The sequence below is a fragment of the Metarhizium acridum genome, assembly GCF_019434415.1.
Source record: "Metarhizium acridum strain ARSEF 324 chromosome Unknown scaffold_1, whole genome shotgun sequence".
Lineage (NCBI taxonomy): Eukaryota > Fungi > Ascomycota > Sordariomycetes > Hypocreales > Clavicipitaceae > Metarhizium > Metarhizium acridum.
Genome location: NW_027094015.1, coordinates 813,839 through 826,730, shown reverse-complemented (window position 1 = coordinate 826,730; position 12,892 = coordinate 813,839). Strand labels below are relative to the sequence as shown.

General features: G+C 50.0%; 4 protein-coding genes across 5 annotated transcripts; 1 reads left to right on the top strand and 3 right to left on the bottom strand.

Moving 5' to 3' along the window:
- The first annotated feature begins 4,485 nt into the window (after nt 1-4,485).
- J3458_000209 (uncharacterized protein) lies at nt 4,486-11,287 on the top strand. The gene is made up of 4 exons (XM_066116010.1): nt 4,486-5,138; nt 5,512-5,686; nt 6,289-7,153; nt 7,211-11,287. Exons 1-4 carry the CDS (start codon nt 4,762-4,764, stop codon nt 8,554-8,556), a joined length of 2,763 nt encoding a protein of 920 aa, XP_065977890.1. The 5' UTR covers nt 4,486-4,761; the 3' UTR covers nt 8,557-11,287.
- RPL15 lies at nt 9,719-11,286 on the bottom strand. Of its 2 annotated transcripts, XM_007813822.2 has the most exons (4): nt 11,229-11,286; nt 11,028-11,119; nt 10,548-10,704; nt 9,719-10,371 (listed from the first exon to the last, which is right to left on the bottom strand). In XM_007813822.2, the coding sequence occupies exons 2-4, from the start codon at nt 11,112-11,114 to the stop codon at nt 10,004-10,006; spliced, it is 612 nt and encodes a 203-aa protein (XP_007812013.1). In that variant the 5' UTR covers nt 11,115-11,119; nt 11,229-11,286; the 3' UTR covers nt 9,719-10,003. The 2 variants fall into 2 exon arrangements, with proteins under 2 accessions (XP_007812013.1, XP_065977891.1); XM_066116009.1 differs by having other exon boundaries at nt 11,028-11,286.
- A 442-nt stretch (nt 11,288-11,729) lies between the features above and the next one.
- rpl15 (Belongs to the eukaryotic ribosomal protein eL15) lies at nt 11,730-12,390 on the bottom strand (the record flags this gene model as incomplete). Its single annotated transcript, XM_066116008.1, has 2 exons — nt 11,730-12,207; nt 12,257-12,390. 2 exons carry the CDS (start codon nt 12,388-12,390, stop codon nt 11,730-11,732), a joined length of 612 nt encoding a protein of 203 aa, XP_065977889.1.
- Nucleotides 12,391-12,434: 44 nt separating this feature from the next.
- Nucleotides 12,435-12,708, bottom strand: J3458_000206 (uncharacterized protein; the record flags this gene model as incomplete). The annotated part of the gene is made up of 2 exons (XM_066116007.1): nt 12,435-12,592; nt 12,669-12,708. The coding sequence occupies 2 exons, from the start codon at nt 12,706-12,708 to the stop codon at nt 12,435-12,437; spliced, it is 198 nt and encodes a 65-aa protein (XP_065977888.1).
- Nucleotides 12,709-12,892: the final 184 nt, after the last annotated feature.

The following is a 12,892-nucleotide window of genomic DNA, read 5'->3' as shown; positions in this document are numbered from 1 at the left end:
AAGAGAAGGTTCCCCGCTCTCACACGGAACCATCCCAGCGGCGTGGCTTTTGGCGGGATCTGCACCAGGAAACTCCCTCTGTCCCTCAAATGGAATGGCAGATGGCTGATGCAGGTCAAGACACAAGACGACAGAAAAAGAATCGGCCATGGAGGGGCGGAAGGACGGAACGTCATTGTGGTGTGTGTCCAGATGGGTGTGGTGTCCGGATATCGGCCTCAAGTGCATCTTGGCCTCTCGTCTCTCAGCATTGAACCCCACATGGTCGCTGGCCAAATTCAACGACTACTGGATCACTCCACTCTTCGCAAGCCATGCAAAATGTCGGTGAGCAATACTGCGGACAGGCCACGGCCGTTTAAAAAGTGGCCGAACTGGTAGCTGGCAGAGGGGCCGACGCGGCAAACAGATACATATGACGGAAATCTAGACTTGGGCAGCCTTTGGTTGGGATCTTAGCAAGCAAATATCAAAGAGGGTGCCACAGAAAAGAGGGAGGTCGGTAGACTTACACGACAACGATGTCCTGCATGTGCCCTAAGCGGCAGGGTGTATTTTGTACAGATAGATAGATGTACAGGGAGTGCAGGAACAGATGCGGAACTTTCAAACCTTTAGTGGCCAGGGTTTGCACGGCTCTGCTCCTCAGAAAGGGCCTGAGGAGGAGGTGAAGAAGAAGAACAGAAGAAGAAGGTGGCGGAAGTCATCTTGCTGCGTCTGTGGCCGGCTGGTGTGAAAGAGTGAGTAGGTGATGGATTCTGGTGTGGTTGACAATAGGGCCGTCAAGAATTCATGTGGGTTCCAATGTTGAGTCGAGAGGTCAACAAAAAAAAAAACAAAAAAAAAGGCAACGCCGCAGCATTGCGGGGGTCCCATCGGGCCCAGCCAGCCTCTGAGGTCCCGTCTTTTTCGGTCTGGTCCGTTTCTGTCTTCTCGTTAACTCGTCTCGGTGGAGCTCTGGCATCAACTCCGTTTATTGTTGCCAACATTGAAGCACCTTGGCCACCTGACTCAAACCTCACTCAAGCCGCTGGGCTTCACCACTAACCGAATGCTTGTCTCTACCCTTGAGCCATTCAGTAACCAAGTATGACAGGCTTGGCAATGGTAGCTAATCATAAAGTCTAATTAACCGCACGGCGAACTTATCAGATAAAGTGGTTTGACAGAGGTGACTACCTCCCGGCCTGCACACCATCTCTGTGCGAGTTCCGACTTCCGACTTCTGACTTCTGGCTGTGAGGCAGCCCTCTGCTTTACCTACTGGTGCATACAAACTGTGTGCCTATTACTTTTTGGACGTCATGGTATTTGCATTTGTCCAGTCACCTAGGCGGAAGGAAACGCGTACTAGTTGCATATCCCGTTGGACGTGATAAGGTGCCGCCGCTGTAATAGCCCCATTTCTCTGTATTACTAAGGAGATACCTCTTTAGTAATAAAACTGGCCGTGTTAAAGGTCAAAAGGTGACAGGTGTAAAGTACCTTTTATAATAACTTAAATACATTTATTTTTATATAATTTTAAATAAGACTACGTACCTTTTTATTTAAGCTTTTTAATTGGTTAAAACCCTAGTCCGATACAAGAGTGGCACCTCATCACATTCAAAGGGATGGAGTTGCCCGCATCGTTCTTGACAACAGGAACTTGACATACTTGCTTGATTGAGACCCAGCCAACCCCTCTTCTGCTTCAACTCTTCTGCCGCAACTGATACGGGTCCAACGTGGGATTGAAATGTTGAGGCGAACGGCGGAACAACAAACGTTCGACCTGCCGACTTTCCAAGTATTTGCCGCAACATCTTGAGTTACAACGGTCAAGGATTTTACGGCCCCTTTCCAAGACCCTCTCCACTCTTTCCCGCCACCGCTTGCTGAGGTCATGTTACGGAGAGTATCGTGGTTGTACCCACTTAGATGTTCATGCAGACCTTGCTAGGCTAAGACTATATGTACATTCACTCTGATACGGAGTATGGAGTAGTATCCATGGATTTTGACCCCAAGCACTTAAAAAGCTATCTCCACCACATTGAGTCTGGAATGATGTAGTTCGTTTGCCATGACGAAAGCATGGTGTGGAACATGCAGGGTCCTGTTCAACTGATGTGCAGGTGCTTTCCCTACGTACACGTAACAACGAAGTTAGAGACCGTGAAATGTGACGTTGGCCTTGCACCACAAAACTGCTGTCTCCTGGTCTGAACGTCAAGGCTCTGTTTCAAAAACTCACGTGAGTATCGACAGAACTCCCACATCCGGATTCTGCGCGAGCCTAACTACGGAGTAATCCGTACTACAAAGTCGCTAGTTGGCGAAGCCCTCCAGTTGGCAGAGGGTTAGAAACCCAACCTTTGGGAGCAACCGACTCATCTGCCAACGGTGCCAACTGACCCGGCCTAGCTCTCCGACGAGTCCCGATTACCGATATTTGCAGAGGAGACAGAAAGAAGAGTTCTATCCATAAGAACTCTATACCCCGTACTTGGCGAACAAGGCAAAAAACACAACAGCCTTATGTGAATTGAAAATATGGGAACCTCGCCAAGGACAGGGTCGATATATTCCGTAGAGTGGTTCTTCTTGCGCTCGGAATAGGCGCCCACGAAGTCAACTTCGTGTGGCCTCAAAGCTAATGCCTAGCTGGCTGGTTTACGGTCTTCGTTGGCTTGCAAGCATACGTGACGTGCTGTGCGCTTGATACCCCCCTTTTTGATTTCGAGAAAAAGGACGCGCCAGTACACCAGATCAAGAGTGCATTTTGAAATATTAGTCGTCTGTACGACTTGTTCCGGCCAACTTGCCACCAGTCAGTCGGTCTTGTATGCCACCGATGGCATTTCACCGAAACCTGGCTGAGCCCTGCCCTCCCTAGCGCCTACCTGGGTAGGTACCTTTTAGCTAGGGCCAAGTACTGCCCGTACCGAGTCAAGTACTCCGTACCCTCAAAGTTGCTTCCTCCAGACCTGACGTTATAGGTGCAGAACTCTGTGCCTGATGGCGCAGCCTCCGGCTAGCAGAGACTCGATTAGGATCCCTCCACTCGCCCCATGCCCAAGAGTAGTATCCCCTCATGCCCCCCACTCCCTTGCGCCTGAAGCTGGGCTTCGTGACCCCGAGAGACACTGATGGACGATGTCTGAGACCCTAGCAAGCTTCGTTGGCGTCCGGTGCTCTGCCCTGACTGAGTGGCTCCCATGTACGGAGCACTTTTAGCCAGGTATGTATTATGCATTTGTCTGTGTTCTTTGTCGCCTGCTAGGTTTTCCTTCTTGTCTGGGGCTTTTTTTTGTGTTTCTTCTCTCTCTCGCCAAATTATTCTGTGGAGGGCTTCGGCAGCTTTGCTCGGAGCTCTCACAACTGGCATTTCGGGTTGCGACGCCTAAACTTCCTTTCACTATTCGTCTGAGTCGTCTTCAAATTTTGATTTTGTTTCCATTTTCCCCGCCGTACAAGATCTCACCAGCGTACCTTCGTTCCCGAGGATTGAGCAAACAAGGTAAGTACACTTAATTAAACGAGAGATTGCCCACTATCAATGTTACCACCCAGTCCTGTCATGTCGACCGTCCTCTTAAGGACTAAGCTCGCCTCCCAGGAGACCGTGCAAAAGGATTCTATTTCGGGGATATCAAAGGCAGCAGGCTCATTTCCCGTTCTTTCTTTCTCTCTCTCTGTTTTTTTTCTCAACATTTCGAGAACTTTACCCCTCGCGAAGCACAGGAATGATCGTTTGTCCTTAACTTCGGATGATGCTCATGGCTAGTGTCTTGGGTTGTCATGGCCTTGTGCTAGAGCTGGCGTTGGTTCCATCAACTCCCGACTTGGGGTGGATTGGTGCGCAAGTGCGGTACAAATCAGCGACGGTGTGAAAGACCAACCACCGCTAACTAGGCAGCACCCGAGCCGGGGCGTTTCGCGCTTGTGCCTGCCCCTGTTCACCATGGTGGTTTGGCCTAGACCCATGCGCCCATCAAATAATAGCATATGCACAGGGACTCCAGAGAGTGCGCGCCCGTTCATCCTGGCACCCCGCCTCCCAACGTGCTCCTCGTCGGATTTGCTTCTCGCTCTCGGCTTGCGACTTGGGCTGACCATTCCTGCTCTCTTTCCATGTCTGCAGGTGTATAGAAACCGATTTCGCTCTGCCAATCCGGCGTGTACGAGTCCCGCGTTTGCCGCTCACCATGGATGACGTACGCTTTCGTTCGCAGCACTCGCCGCGGAACGAAGCGTCGATGGCCAGTTTCGTCTCGCCTCCTCGCAACGGCGGTCGTATCCCCCAGCAAACCTCCCATGATCAACGGGGCAACATGCCACGAAGATTCACAACCGATTCTAGTCGAGTGCCGACTCTTTCGTCAATGACTGCAGCGTTGACCTCGCCTCCAAGAGGCCTTGGGTTGGATTCCACCCCAGACTACAATAACGTGAGTCTCTGCTGCTTTTCGCCGCCCATGCCATCTAGTCTCATGCTTCGTTCATTCTGCTATTTAGCTCGTGATGTCTGAGTTCATCTGCTAATCTAGTCGGTTATAGGCCTTGCACAAAGTGCAGCTTGTACGTAACCCTTGGACAACAGCACGTCCACCGCAGAAAATATCAAGCCATGTTTGACGCTGCTGGGCTGCTTGTGTAGCGCTCGCTGTTCTCCTTTCTTGAAACGAACCATCACTGAATATTTGTCCACAGATAGAGCAAAAGAAACTTGAGTATGAGAGGATTCGTGAACAGAGGAGGCGCTTCGAGTTGGAGATGCAAAGGCTTGATCAGCAGCAGCGCCGCGAAGCCCAAGAGTTGGCTCAGATGGAGGAGGAAATTCGAATTGCAGGACATCAGTCCGAACCGACAACACCTCCAGAATACCGGGATAATTCGGGTTTCCCATCTATCTTCTCGCGGCCAAACCGTTATTCGACTTCCAGCCTTGCGTCTCCCCCGGGCTTCAACCGTCCAGCTCGATCTGGATCACAGTTAACATCCCCACCATCTGGGTTGACGCAGCAAAGATATGGGTTTGATGAGAGAGCAATGCCCTCTCGCTCGGACCCGAATACGAGGCGTAACAGTGACGACGAAGAAAAAGAAGAGGCCGTGCGACAGGACCCGACTAGTCATAGGTCCACAAATGCGTAAGTAACCATAACTTCCAGAATATGTCTTGCGTTGGCATAGTCGCCCCGAGTTCAACCAAGATTTTTTGCTTTATAACTCTGGGCATCATTGTTGTTATACATTTGTCATCCGTTTTCTGCCTCGAGTGAGGTGATTCTCATGAATGCAAGTGCCCAGTCTATGCGTGGTTGCACCAGCCGGGCAACAGTGTCTCTGCTTGTCTGCAATTTGTAATCGGCTCGCTCCTGGCAATTCGTGTGTTGGGGCCATGATGTGCAATCGCCCACCGGGAGGCATACGTGGCACTCAACATACCTGTTGATTTAAGGCATCTATTCAGTGGACCATTCTCTTCTCGTCTTATGTGCTAATGCAATGATTTTGGGTCAGCTTGCATCGATACTCAATGCCCGTTACAAGGTCGCGTAACGGATTGTACGATATGAACCTTGACCAAACCAATACAACCCGTTTCCTATTTGGAGACGACGAGCCCAAGTCACTGCCTCGTGGCCGCACACCGGACGACAACTTCCCCACCCTCGTGCGTCGAGAGGATCAAATGGTAAGTGAAGGCAACCGTGGTTTTAAAATATTGCGTGTTCGCGAAGGACTTGCTGTCGGTGGCTGCGCAACCTGAGCGAAGAGGTGAGGCTTCGAGGCAGTTCGACAGGGCTCAGCCAGCATTTTAATGTAGAAACAGGGAGAATCAGCTGTTTACGAGCTCCTGGAGGTCTGAGGGTAGAAGAGGGAAAGGCGGCACACGACAACTGGCAACCCACAAGAGACAGCCGGCAACAGCTGGACAGCGGCAGCGGCAGCGGCAGCGGTAGGTACTTGCACTTAGATTTGCAGTTGCTCGCAATTGCTCATCATTCGAGTACTTTCGTGAGGGTGCTCAACATTTGGAGCGCCCAACTGCTTTGACTCAGCGTCAACCTGCCTGCTGCACCAGTCGGAGCCGCACGGCCTCACCAATTCCTCACCTCGCCTCTACTCTACGGTTGCCTCCTTCATAGTCGCTGTCGTGCCCTCACCGCGCAGTTTGTGCTTGCTTCTGCCTATCCCCCAGCAGCTCAAGAAATCCCTGTGACCATCCTGTGTATTTTTTTTTTCTCGTCCTTTTTATTGCTGCCTTGTTTTCTGACGTTTTGCGCTCTCTTTCAGCTTTCTGCATCTTCAGCTGCACTCGATCTTGCCTTGTCCCCGTCACCCAATCCTGAAAAGTCCAACGGCTGGAATCGTGTTAACCGTCATCGGCACCAACAGAGCATGTCAGCGATCAACGGATCATCGTCTAGCAAATCCAACGAAGTCATCACTATCGGTAATCGACCTCAGTCTTTACGTCATTCTCTTGATCTCAAGTACATCTCAGAGAGCCCAGCAGAGCCTTCATCTGTCGCTATGTCACCCCAGAGCAGCCATATGGCATCCCCTCCTCGCCTTCAGAGCTCTTTCTCAGCCAACGATGTGCCTACTGTTAAGAACACGTCCGGGTCGTCTATATTGTCAGGCAATGCCAATAATCACGCTCAGCAACACTTCCACAATCATAATGCCAACATGGGCCGGATCCCAGCTGGTGCAATGCCCTCACGTCATAATCGTGAGCTGTCGAGTGACAACAGCATGAATAATGGCCGCGAGCAGTCTAATGGCTTTCAGTCTATCCAGTCCGCTCTGCAGGCGAGTGCTGCACCCTTTGGCCCGAGTCTTACCACCGCAGTACAAGTTAGCTCGGCTACCGCCATTTCTGGCCCTTCGACCACGGCTACAGCCAACTCTTTTAGCACCTTTTATACACCAAATGGATATGGCTCCAATGCGACTGGTTCAAGTGGCAGCTTCGGCATGCCAATGCTTACGGCAGGGATGCAGCAGATGAGCATGAACGGTGTTAACGGGGCCACCTTGTATCCTGCTCAGAACTACACTGGATATGGCTCATTGTCATACAATCAGGGTGCTGGTCAGCCGCGAGACAGCCAAGCCCGCGTTATCCAACATCGGCGTCAGCTCGACAATGAAGGTATGTAGCTGTACTTGCAAATGGGTTGGCCTCCAATTATTGACGATCTTCCTATAGCCATGTCTCGCTATCAAAACATGCCTCTTGAATCCTTCCGAGGACAAATTTATGAACTGTGCAAGGACCAACACGGCTGCCGCTATCTCCAAAAGAAGTTAGAGGAACGCAATCCCGAACAGGTTCATATGATTTGGCTCGAGACCAACCAACATGTCATCGAGCTCATGACGGACCCCTTTGGTAATTATTTGTGCCAAAAGCTCCTCGAGTTCTGCAATGACGATGAGCGCACTGTTTTGATTCAGAATGCATCGCAGGATATGGTGCGTATTGCGCTCAACCAGCATGGAACACGAGCACTGCAAAAGATGATTGAATACGTTAGCACCCCTCAGCAGGTGCATCTTATCATTGAGGCTCTACGATTTCGCGTTGTTGAGCTTATTCAGGATCTCAATGGCAATCACGTTATCCAGAAGTGCCTGAACAAGCTTACATCGCTCGATGCCCAGTTCATTTTCGATGCTGTTGGCAACAACTGCGTCGAGGTAGGCACCCACAGACACGGTTGCTGTGTGCTGCAACGCTGCATCGATCACGCCTCTGGTGAGCAGAAGCCTTGGCTAGTCGGACGTATCACAGAACACGCACGTATCCTCGTGCAGGATCCTTTCGGCAACTATGTTGTTCAGTATATCATTGATCTCAATGAGCCAAGTTTCACAGAGCCCATGGTTGCCATGTTCCAAGGCTGCATCAGCCAACTTTCACGGCACAAGTTCAGTTCCAATGTCATCGAGAAGTGTTTGCGGTGCTCCCAGGCGCCATCCAAGGACATGATTGTTGAAGAGCTGCTTGCACCCCAGGAGATGGAGCGGCTACTTCGTGACTCCTTCGCCAACTACGTTATTCAAACCGCTCTTGAATTTGCCACGCCTCACCAGAAGTACCGTCTAGTTGAATCGATTCGACCCATTCTGCCACAGATCCGTACAACGCCTTATGGCCGCCGCATTCAAGCAAAGATTTCAGCTTATGATAACCGCGGAAGTGCAGCCTCCAGTGGTCAGGTTACACCTGCAGATAATACCCAAGGCCAGATCCCTCTCCGTCAGGGCCATAACCGTGGCATGTCAGGAAATGCTCCAATGTTGCCGAGCAATGGCATCACAAATGGAGGATTGACTGGGCTTGGAGCCAACCAAGGTGTTCGTCAGGGCGTGGCATCGTATCCTAACAGCTCTGTCCTGACAGTTCCTCCTCCATCCGGGTCAGCCCCTGTTCAGCAACCTCAAAGCCAGCAGCAACAGTCTCAGTTCAACCAAAGAGCACCAGGTAGTTTCACACCGTCACATTCTGCAAATGCGTCTGTGGATGCCAGCGGCGAGACTCGCTGGGTGTAAAATCTTGATTTCTTTCCTATCGCATCGCCATCTACACACGATCCACTTGTACCAACACGCGCCATACTCAAAAGTTCTTTTTGGTTCGTGTCCCTGGATGGCACACAGCCTCTCACGCAGCACGCTGATGAAACTGCCATGACTTAACGACTCTTTTTATTGTGCATCGTGTTTCATCGTCCGTAAATACAGCACGAGAACGCCATTGCCTTATTACTAGCTCAGCCTCCGATCTACACAGCACATACAATAGTGTGCTCTTTGTGTACATTACAAAGGAAGGGTGTTACAGAAAAAAAGGAAGAAGAAAAAAGAGAAACAGAAGAAAAACTCACTGACCGGCCTTGCCAGCACTGGCAACAGCAAAAGGTCATGTCCTGTATGCGTACCCTGATCGCCACGACGAAAGAGCTTCATCGATAGAGATGACTACCAATTCTTGCGGACCTGTCATATTTCGAGGTTTTTTTAAACATTTTCCCCCTTGTCATTTTTGTTATTCTATTTCACTTTTTTTTTTTTTTTTTTTGCACCATCTGTTGTGATTTCTACCATCAAGTTGCGTCTGGTGATTTGTTTCGATTCGGACTTGGTGGGTGACGACTACTCGTATTGCACATGAAGAACCGAGAGGAGAGCAGACAGGAATATCCCCGCGTTTCTTGCATGGCTTCTATGACTGCCTCATGATTGTATAGCCGCTCCATTCTCCTCTTCACTTTCTTGAATCGCCGGATCTGGGGCTTTGGCTGGATTGGTGAGAGGAGGGAAATGGATCATGGGACTGGACGGGCAGTTGGATGGTTGGGGAGGCTTTGCTTTGTTTGTTATGCATGACCCTTTGTATGATCTCGAGAGGCTCTTTCGGAAAATAAAATAAATACATGGCTTTTGCTCTTGTTGCTCTGTGTCAATTGCCCCACGAGGTGTATTGCCGTAATCAGCAAGCATAAAAGCGTACCTTTACCGCCAGTTCATGTAGATTGTAGAAAATTCTGTTCACGGTGGAGCCATAAGATCATGTCTCCTGCACCCGTCAATCCTAGACATCATAGACAACTCGGAACGACGCCAAGAGCAGAAGTGTCATGATTTGTTTTTCTTGGATATCCGGTTCTCCTATCCTGTTGGTTGCCTCGGTCGATTGGCATCCTCTCGAGAGTAAAGCGCCTTAGGCAAGCAACATCGACATCACAGAGGACAGGTAAGAAATTATCGTCATTATGGGAATCATTTCCATTCCAACATTGTTTTGTTTTGTATGATAAGCTACCAAGTCATAATGGCCCTTTTTTCCATCCTTGAGCCCCGTTGACCGATGATTCCAAGCAATAGCAACCACGCAATGCCAAAAACCACGCCCCAAACAGCCTCCCCAAGCTCCCTCGTTCCGTCACGCACGCCAATTTTCCATTCAGCGACACTATGCGATACACGGACGGGACATTTATCGGTAGCGCCACAGGGAAGTGGTGTTGTGACGCAGCCAGGTCTTTCTGCGGCCGGCCTGGGTCTTGTTGTACCGGTGGCCCTTGTTGAGGCCACGGGACTTCTTCCCGGTAGCAGTGAGACCACGAGCCTCGCGGTGCTTGTGAACGGGGTTGACGATCCAGTTGATGCGAGGGTCGATGCGGATGGCCTTGTGCTGGGGGTCGACGAGGATGACCTCGTAGTACTTGTAGGTGGAGTCCTGGTTGATCCAGTACGAGTTGAGGACGCGCAAGTTGGCGCAGCGGCGGCCGACACGCTCCTCGGCGGTGGCCTTGAGGGATCGCTGGTACTTCAGCTGGTTCACACCCTGGTTGGTGGGCTTGCCTGTTTGGATAATTAGCGCGAATGTTATCGAACCGCAGCGCCCGGTTGCCAAGAAATAGAGACGGGCAAGTAGAGTGCGGTGGGACAGGACAGTCGGGAGAATGCATATGCGTCTCTGCACAGCTCATGGTGCGAACCCCCCCGGTTTCTTCGACCTCAACTTATTTTGTACGTACCATAGGTGGCACCCTTGGGGACAGGGCGCTTGCGGCCGCCGCGGCGAACGCGAACGCGGTAAATGACATAGCCCTGCTTGGCCTTGTATCCGAGGCGGCGGGCCTTGTCGGGGCGCGAAGGGCGAGAGGCGCGGTGAATTACGTTCAACTGACGGTACTATATTACGCACTCTCAGCAAAAGTTCAACGAGTGTATAGCACAGATCGAGCGGCCGGATATTTCGAGTCTCTCTCTTCTCTCTCATTGCAGCAAGGAATGAAACTCCATCGGACATCCTTTGTTCCTCGCCGTTGCCAATCAAAGATGCGTAATTCTTTGTTTCCATGATTCGTTATCGAAGAGAAACTCAGCAAGGTTCGATGGCGGACGAAAACAAATCCCTGAATGAAGTTCGAGTAGGAGGAATAGAGAGACTTTGACTCCGTTTCGCTCGTCCACGATATGCCATTGAATGTTTTTGTAATTTGGACTCAACGTACTTCCCAGCAGCGCACTCGAAGAAGGAAGCGCATCACATCGGACTGCTTCTTCTTCTGAAGTTCCTCGACGTATTTGAGGGCACCCATCTTGGCTGTTCGAGTAGCAACAACGTTAGCTCAAATTCAAATTTGTATTTGCTCCCGAAGAGTATTCTAGTGTAGAAGGAATGCTGCCACCAGGAGAGTATTGGGATGACGAACCGATTTGTGAGGCAAGATTCCTGCGGTGGGTTAGTAGTAGTGGGAGCAGAGAGTCGAAATTTCGTTCGAGGAAACTTTCACAATATCCCAGGGCTGAGTGGAATTGAAAATTGAGAAGCAGTTTGTGTGGGCTAAGCGATGCGCTAGTCTGCTTTCAGGGTTAGCTGGTCACGTATTGCCCCGCAATGCCCTGGGTTTCTAACATGCACGTATTGACTGTTACGCTGATGAGTCAGCTCCCCAAGTGGGTGTTCTGGGGTTCAACGTTCCATAAAATTGCCGTCTGCAGTTGATCAAACTGCAGCCAAGGAAGGGTGTGTTACACTAGGAAGCCATCTCGACTTTCTTGATGTGATCTTTGTGTCTTCTAGTGTGGCAAGCTGGAACTGAGATGGCTCTCTAAGTTGACACTGGGTTGTCGTTTTTTTCAACACTATTATAGAACTCTTTTATTGAAGCATGAAACCCAATCTTCACGAGTAAATGCCAAGGCGCAGCCCTTTATGGCAGAAAAACAGCAAGTCCAAACAAGGTTTGTAAAATGCCCTCAGTAGTATTACCCCAAGTTCCGCCCATCTTTTGTGGCCACGTTTCTTGCAGTAATTCTGCGGCAATGTGGTCAATATCATCATTTCCGATATTTGTGGAAATCCTGGAGGCGTTCGGAATAATGTTTTGTTCAGCATATTTCATAGAGTGTCCCATGAGGCTTGCGCTAAGCAATTGCAAATCCATGCCATCTTGCTTCCACCGTACCCAGGAGGGCATCCTAATATCGCTCTCATGCTTGCTCAGTTCTTCGTAATCCTTCATTAAAACACGAAATCCGTCCAAGGTACGCATTGCTTTATGGTAAGGATCGTTTGCAATCCCGGACGTCTGTCCCGGGTAGGGGCTACATGTATGAGGCAATATCGAAATATCATCTGGGAAATTCTTGGTCATCAATTCCTTTATAGTTGGTAGTTGATGCAGGGAACTAAGAAATATTAGCATGTGTTTGAACTAGGTTGGTATAAATCTCTTACGATGCGTGGCAAATAATGCGGGTCTTGATTTGGGCCTGAAGGTCGCGAGCTGTGTTCTCCAAATCCCGCCTCGCATCCTGGGTATTTATTTTAGCCTTTTTAGCTACCCGGGAATAAGTTCCACTAGAAAACATAGGAGAATTCAGCAAAAAATAAACATCAGGAGCATTTATAGCCGTTAGAAAAACCTCGTTTGCAAAGGAAGCAAAGCTTCACCGTCCTGCGACAGCGTTGTCCGCGGGTTCTTGCCTCCAGTACACTTGAGCAATGATGGAAGAGAGGTTGAAGCATCCTGTTCCAAATCGCTGCCTGCTACAGCAGTGTCTTCAATTTCGTCTGGAAACAGATTAGTGTTCAAAATTCCGTATATAGTGACATACTTGAGCAAATTGGCGGCAGGGCTGAGACGCACCATGCTTGAGTAGCTTTCGTTTTCTTGTCAGAGGCGCCATTGCAGTCCTGGAAGATACGGTTTTCCAGCACTAGCTACCCCCGTAGCATATCAAAGGATAGCAGTTGAGGGTTTCTTAGGGTCTGAGTAGGTTGCAACATACAAGAGAAGATCGGAAGGCTGCGATAGATAAAGGAGAATAGAGGGAAGTTCACGGAAGGAGCTACCTCGCCATCCCAACAGCT

Coding starts and splice junctions, on each gene's coding strand:
- RPL15 (XM_066116009.1), bottom strand. CDS start 11,114: ATGGGTGCCCTCAAATACGTCGAGGAACTTCAGAAGAAGAAGCAGTCC. Junction 10,705..11,027: donor TTCGAGTGCGCTGCTGGGAA/GTACGTTGAGTC, acceptor TGCGTAATATAG/TACCGTCAGTTGAACGTAAT. Junction 10,372..10,547: donor CCCCAAGGGTGCCACCTATG/GTACGTACAAAA, acceptor TTATCCAAACAG/GCAAGCCCACCAACCAGGGT.
- J3458_000209 (XM_066116010.1), top strand. CDS start 4,762: ATGCAAAGGCTTGATCAGCAGCAGCGCCGCGAAGCCCAAGAGTTGGCT. Junction 5,139..5,511: donor AGTCATAGGTCCACAAATGC/GTAAGTAACCAT, acceptor ATTTTGGGTCAG/CTTGCATCGATACTCAATGC. Junction 5,687..6,288: donor TGCGTCGAGAGGATCAAATG/GTAAGTGAAGGC, acceptor GCTCTCTTTCAG/CTTTCTGCATCTTCAGCTGC.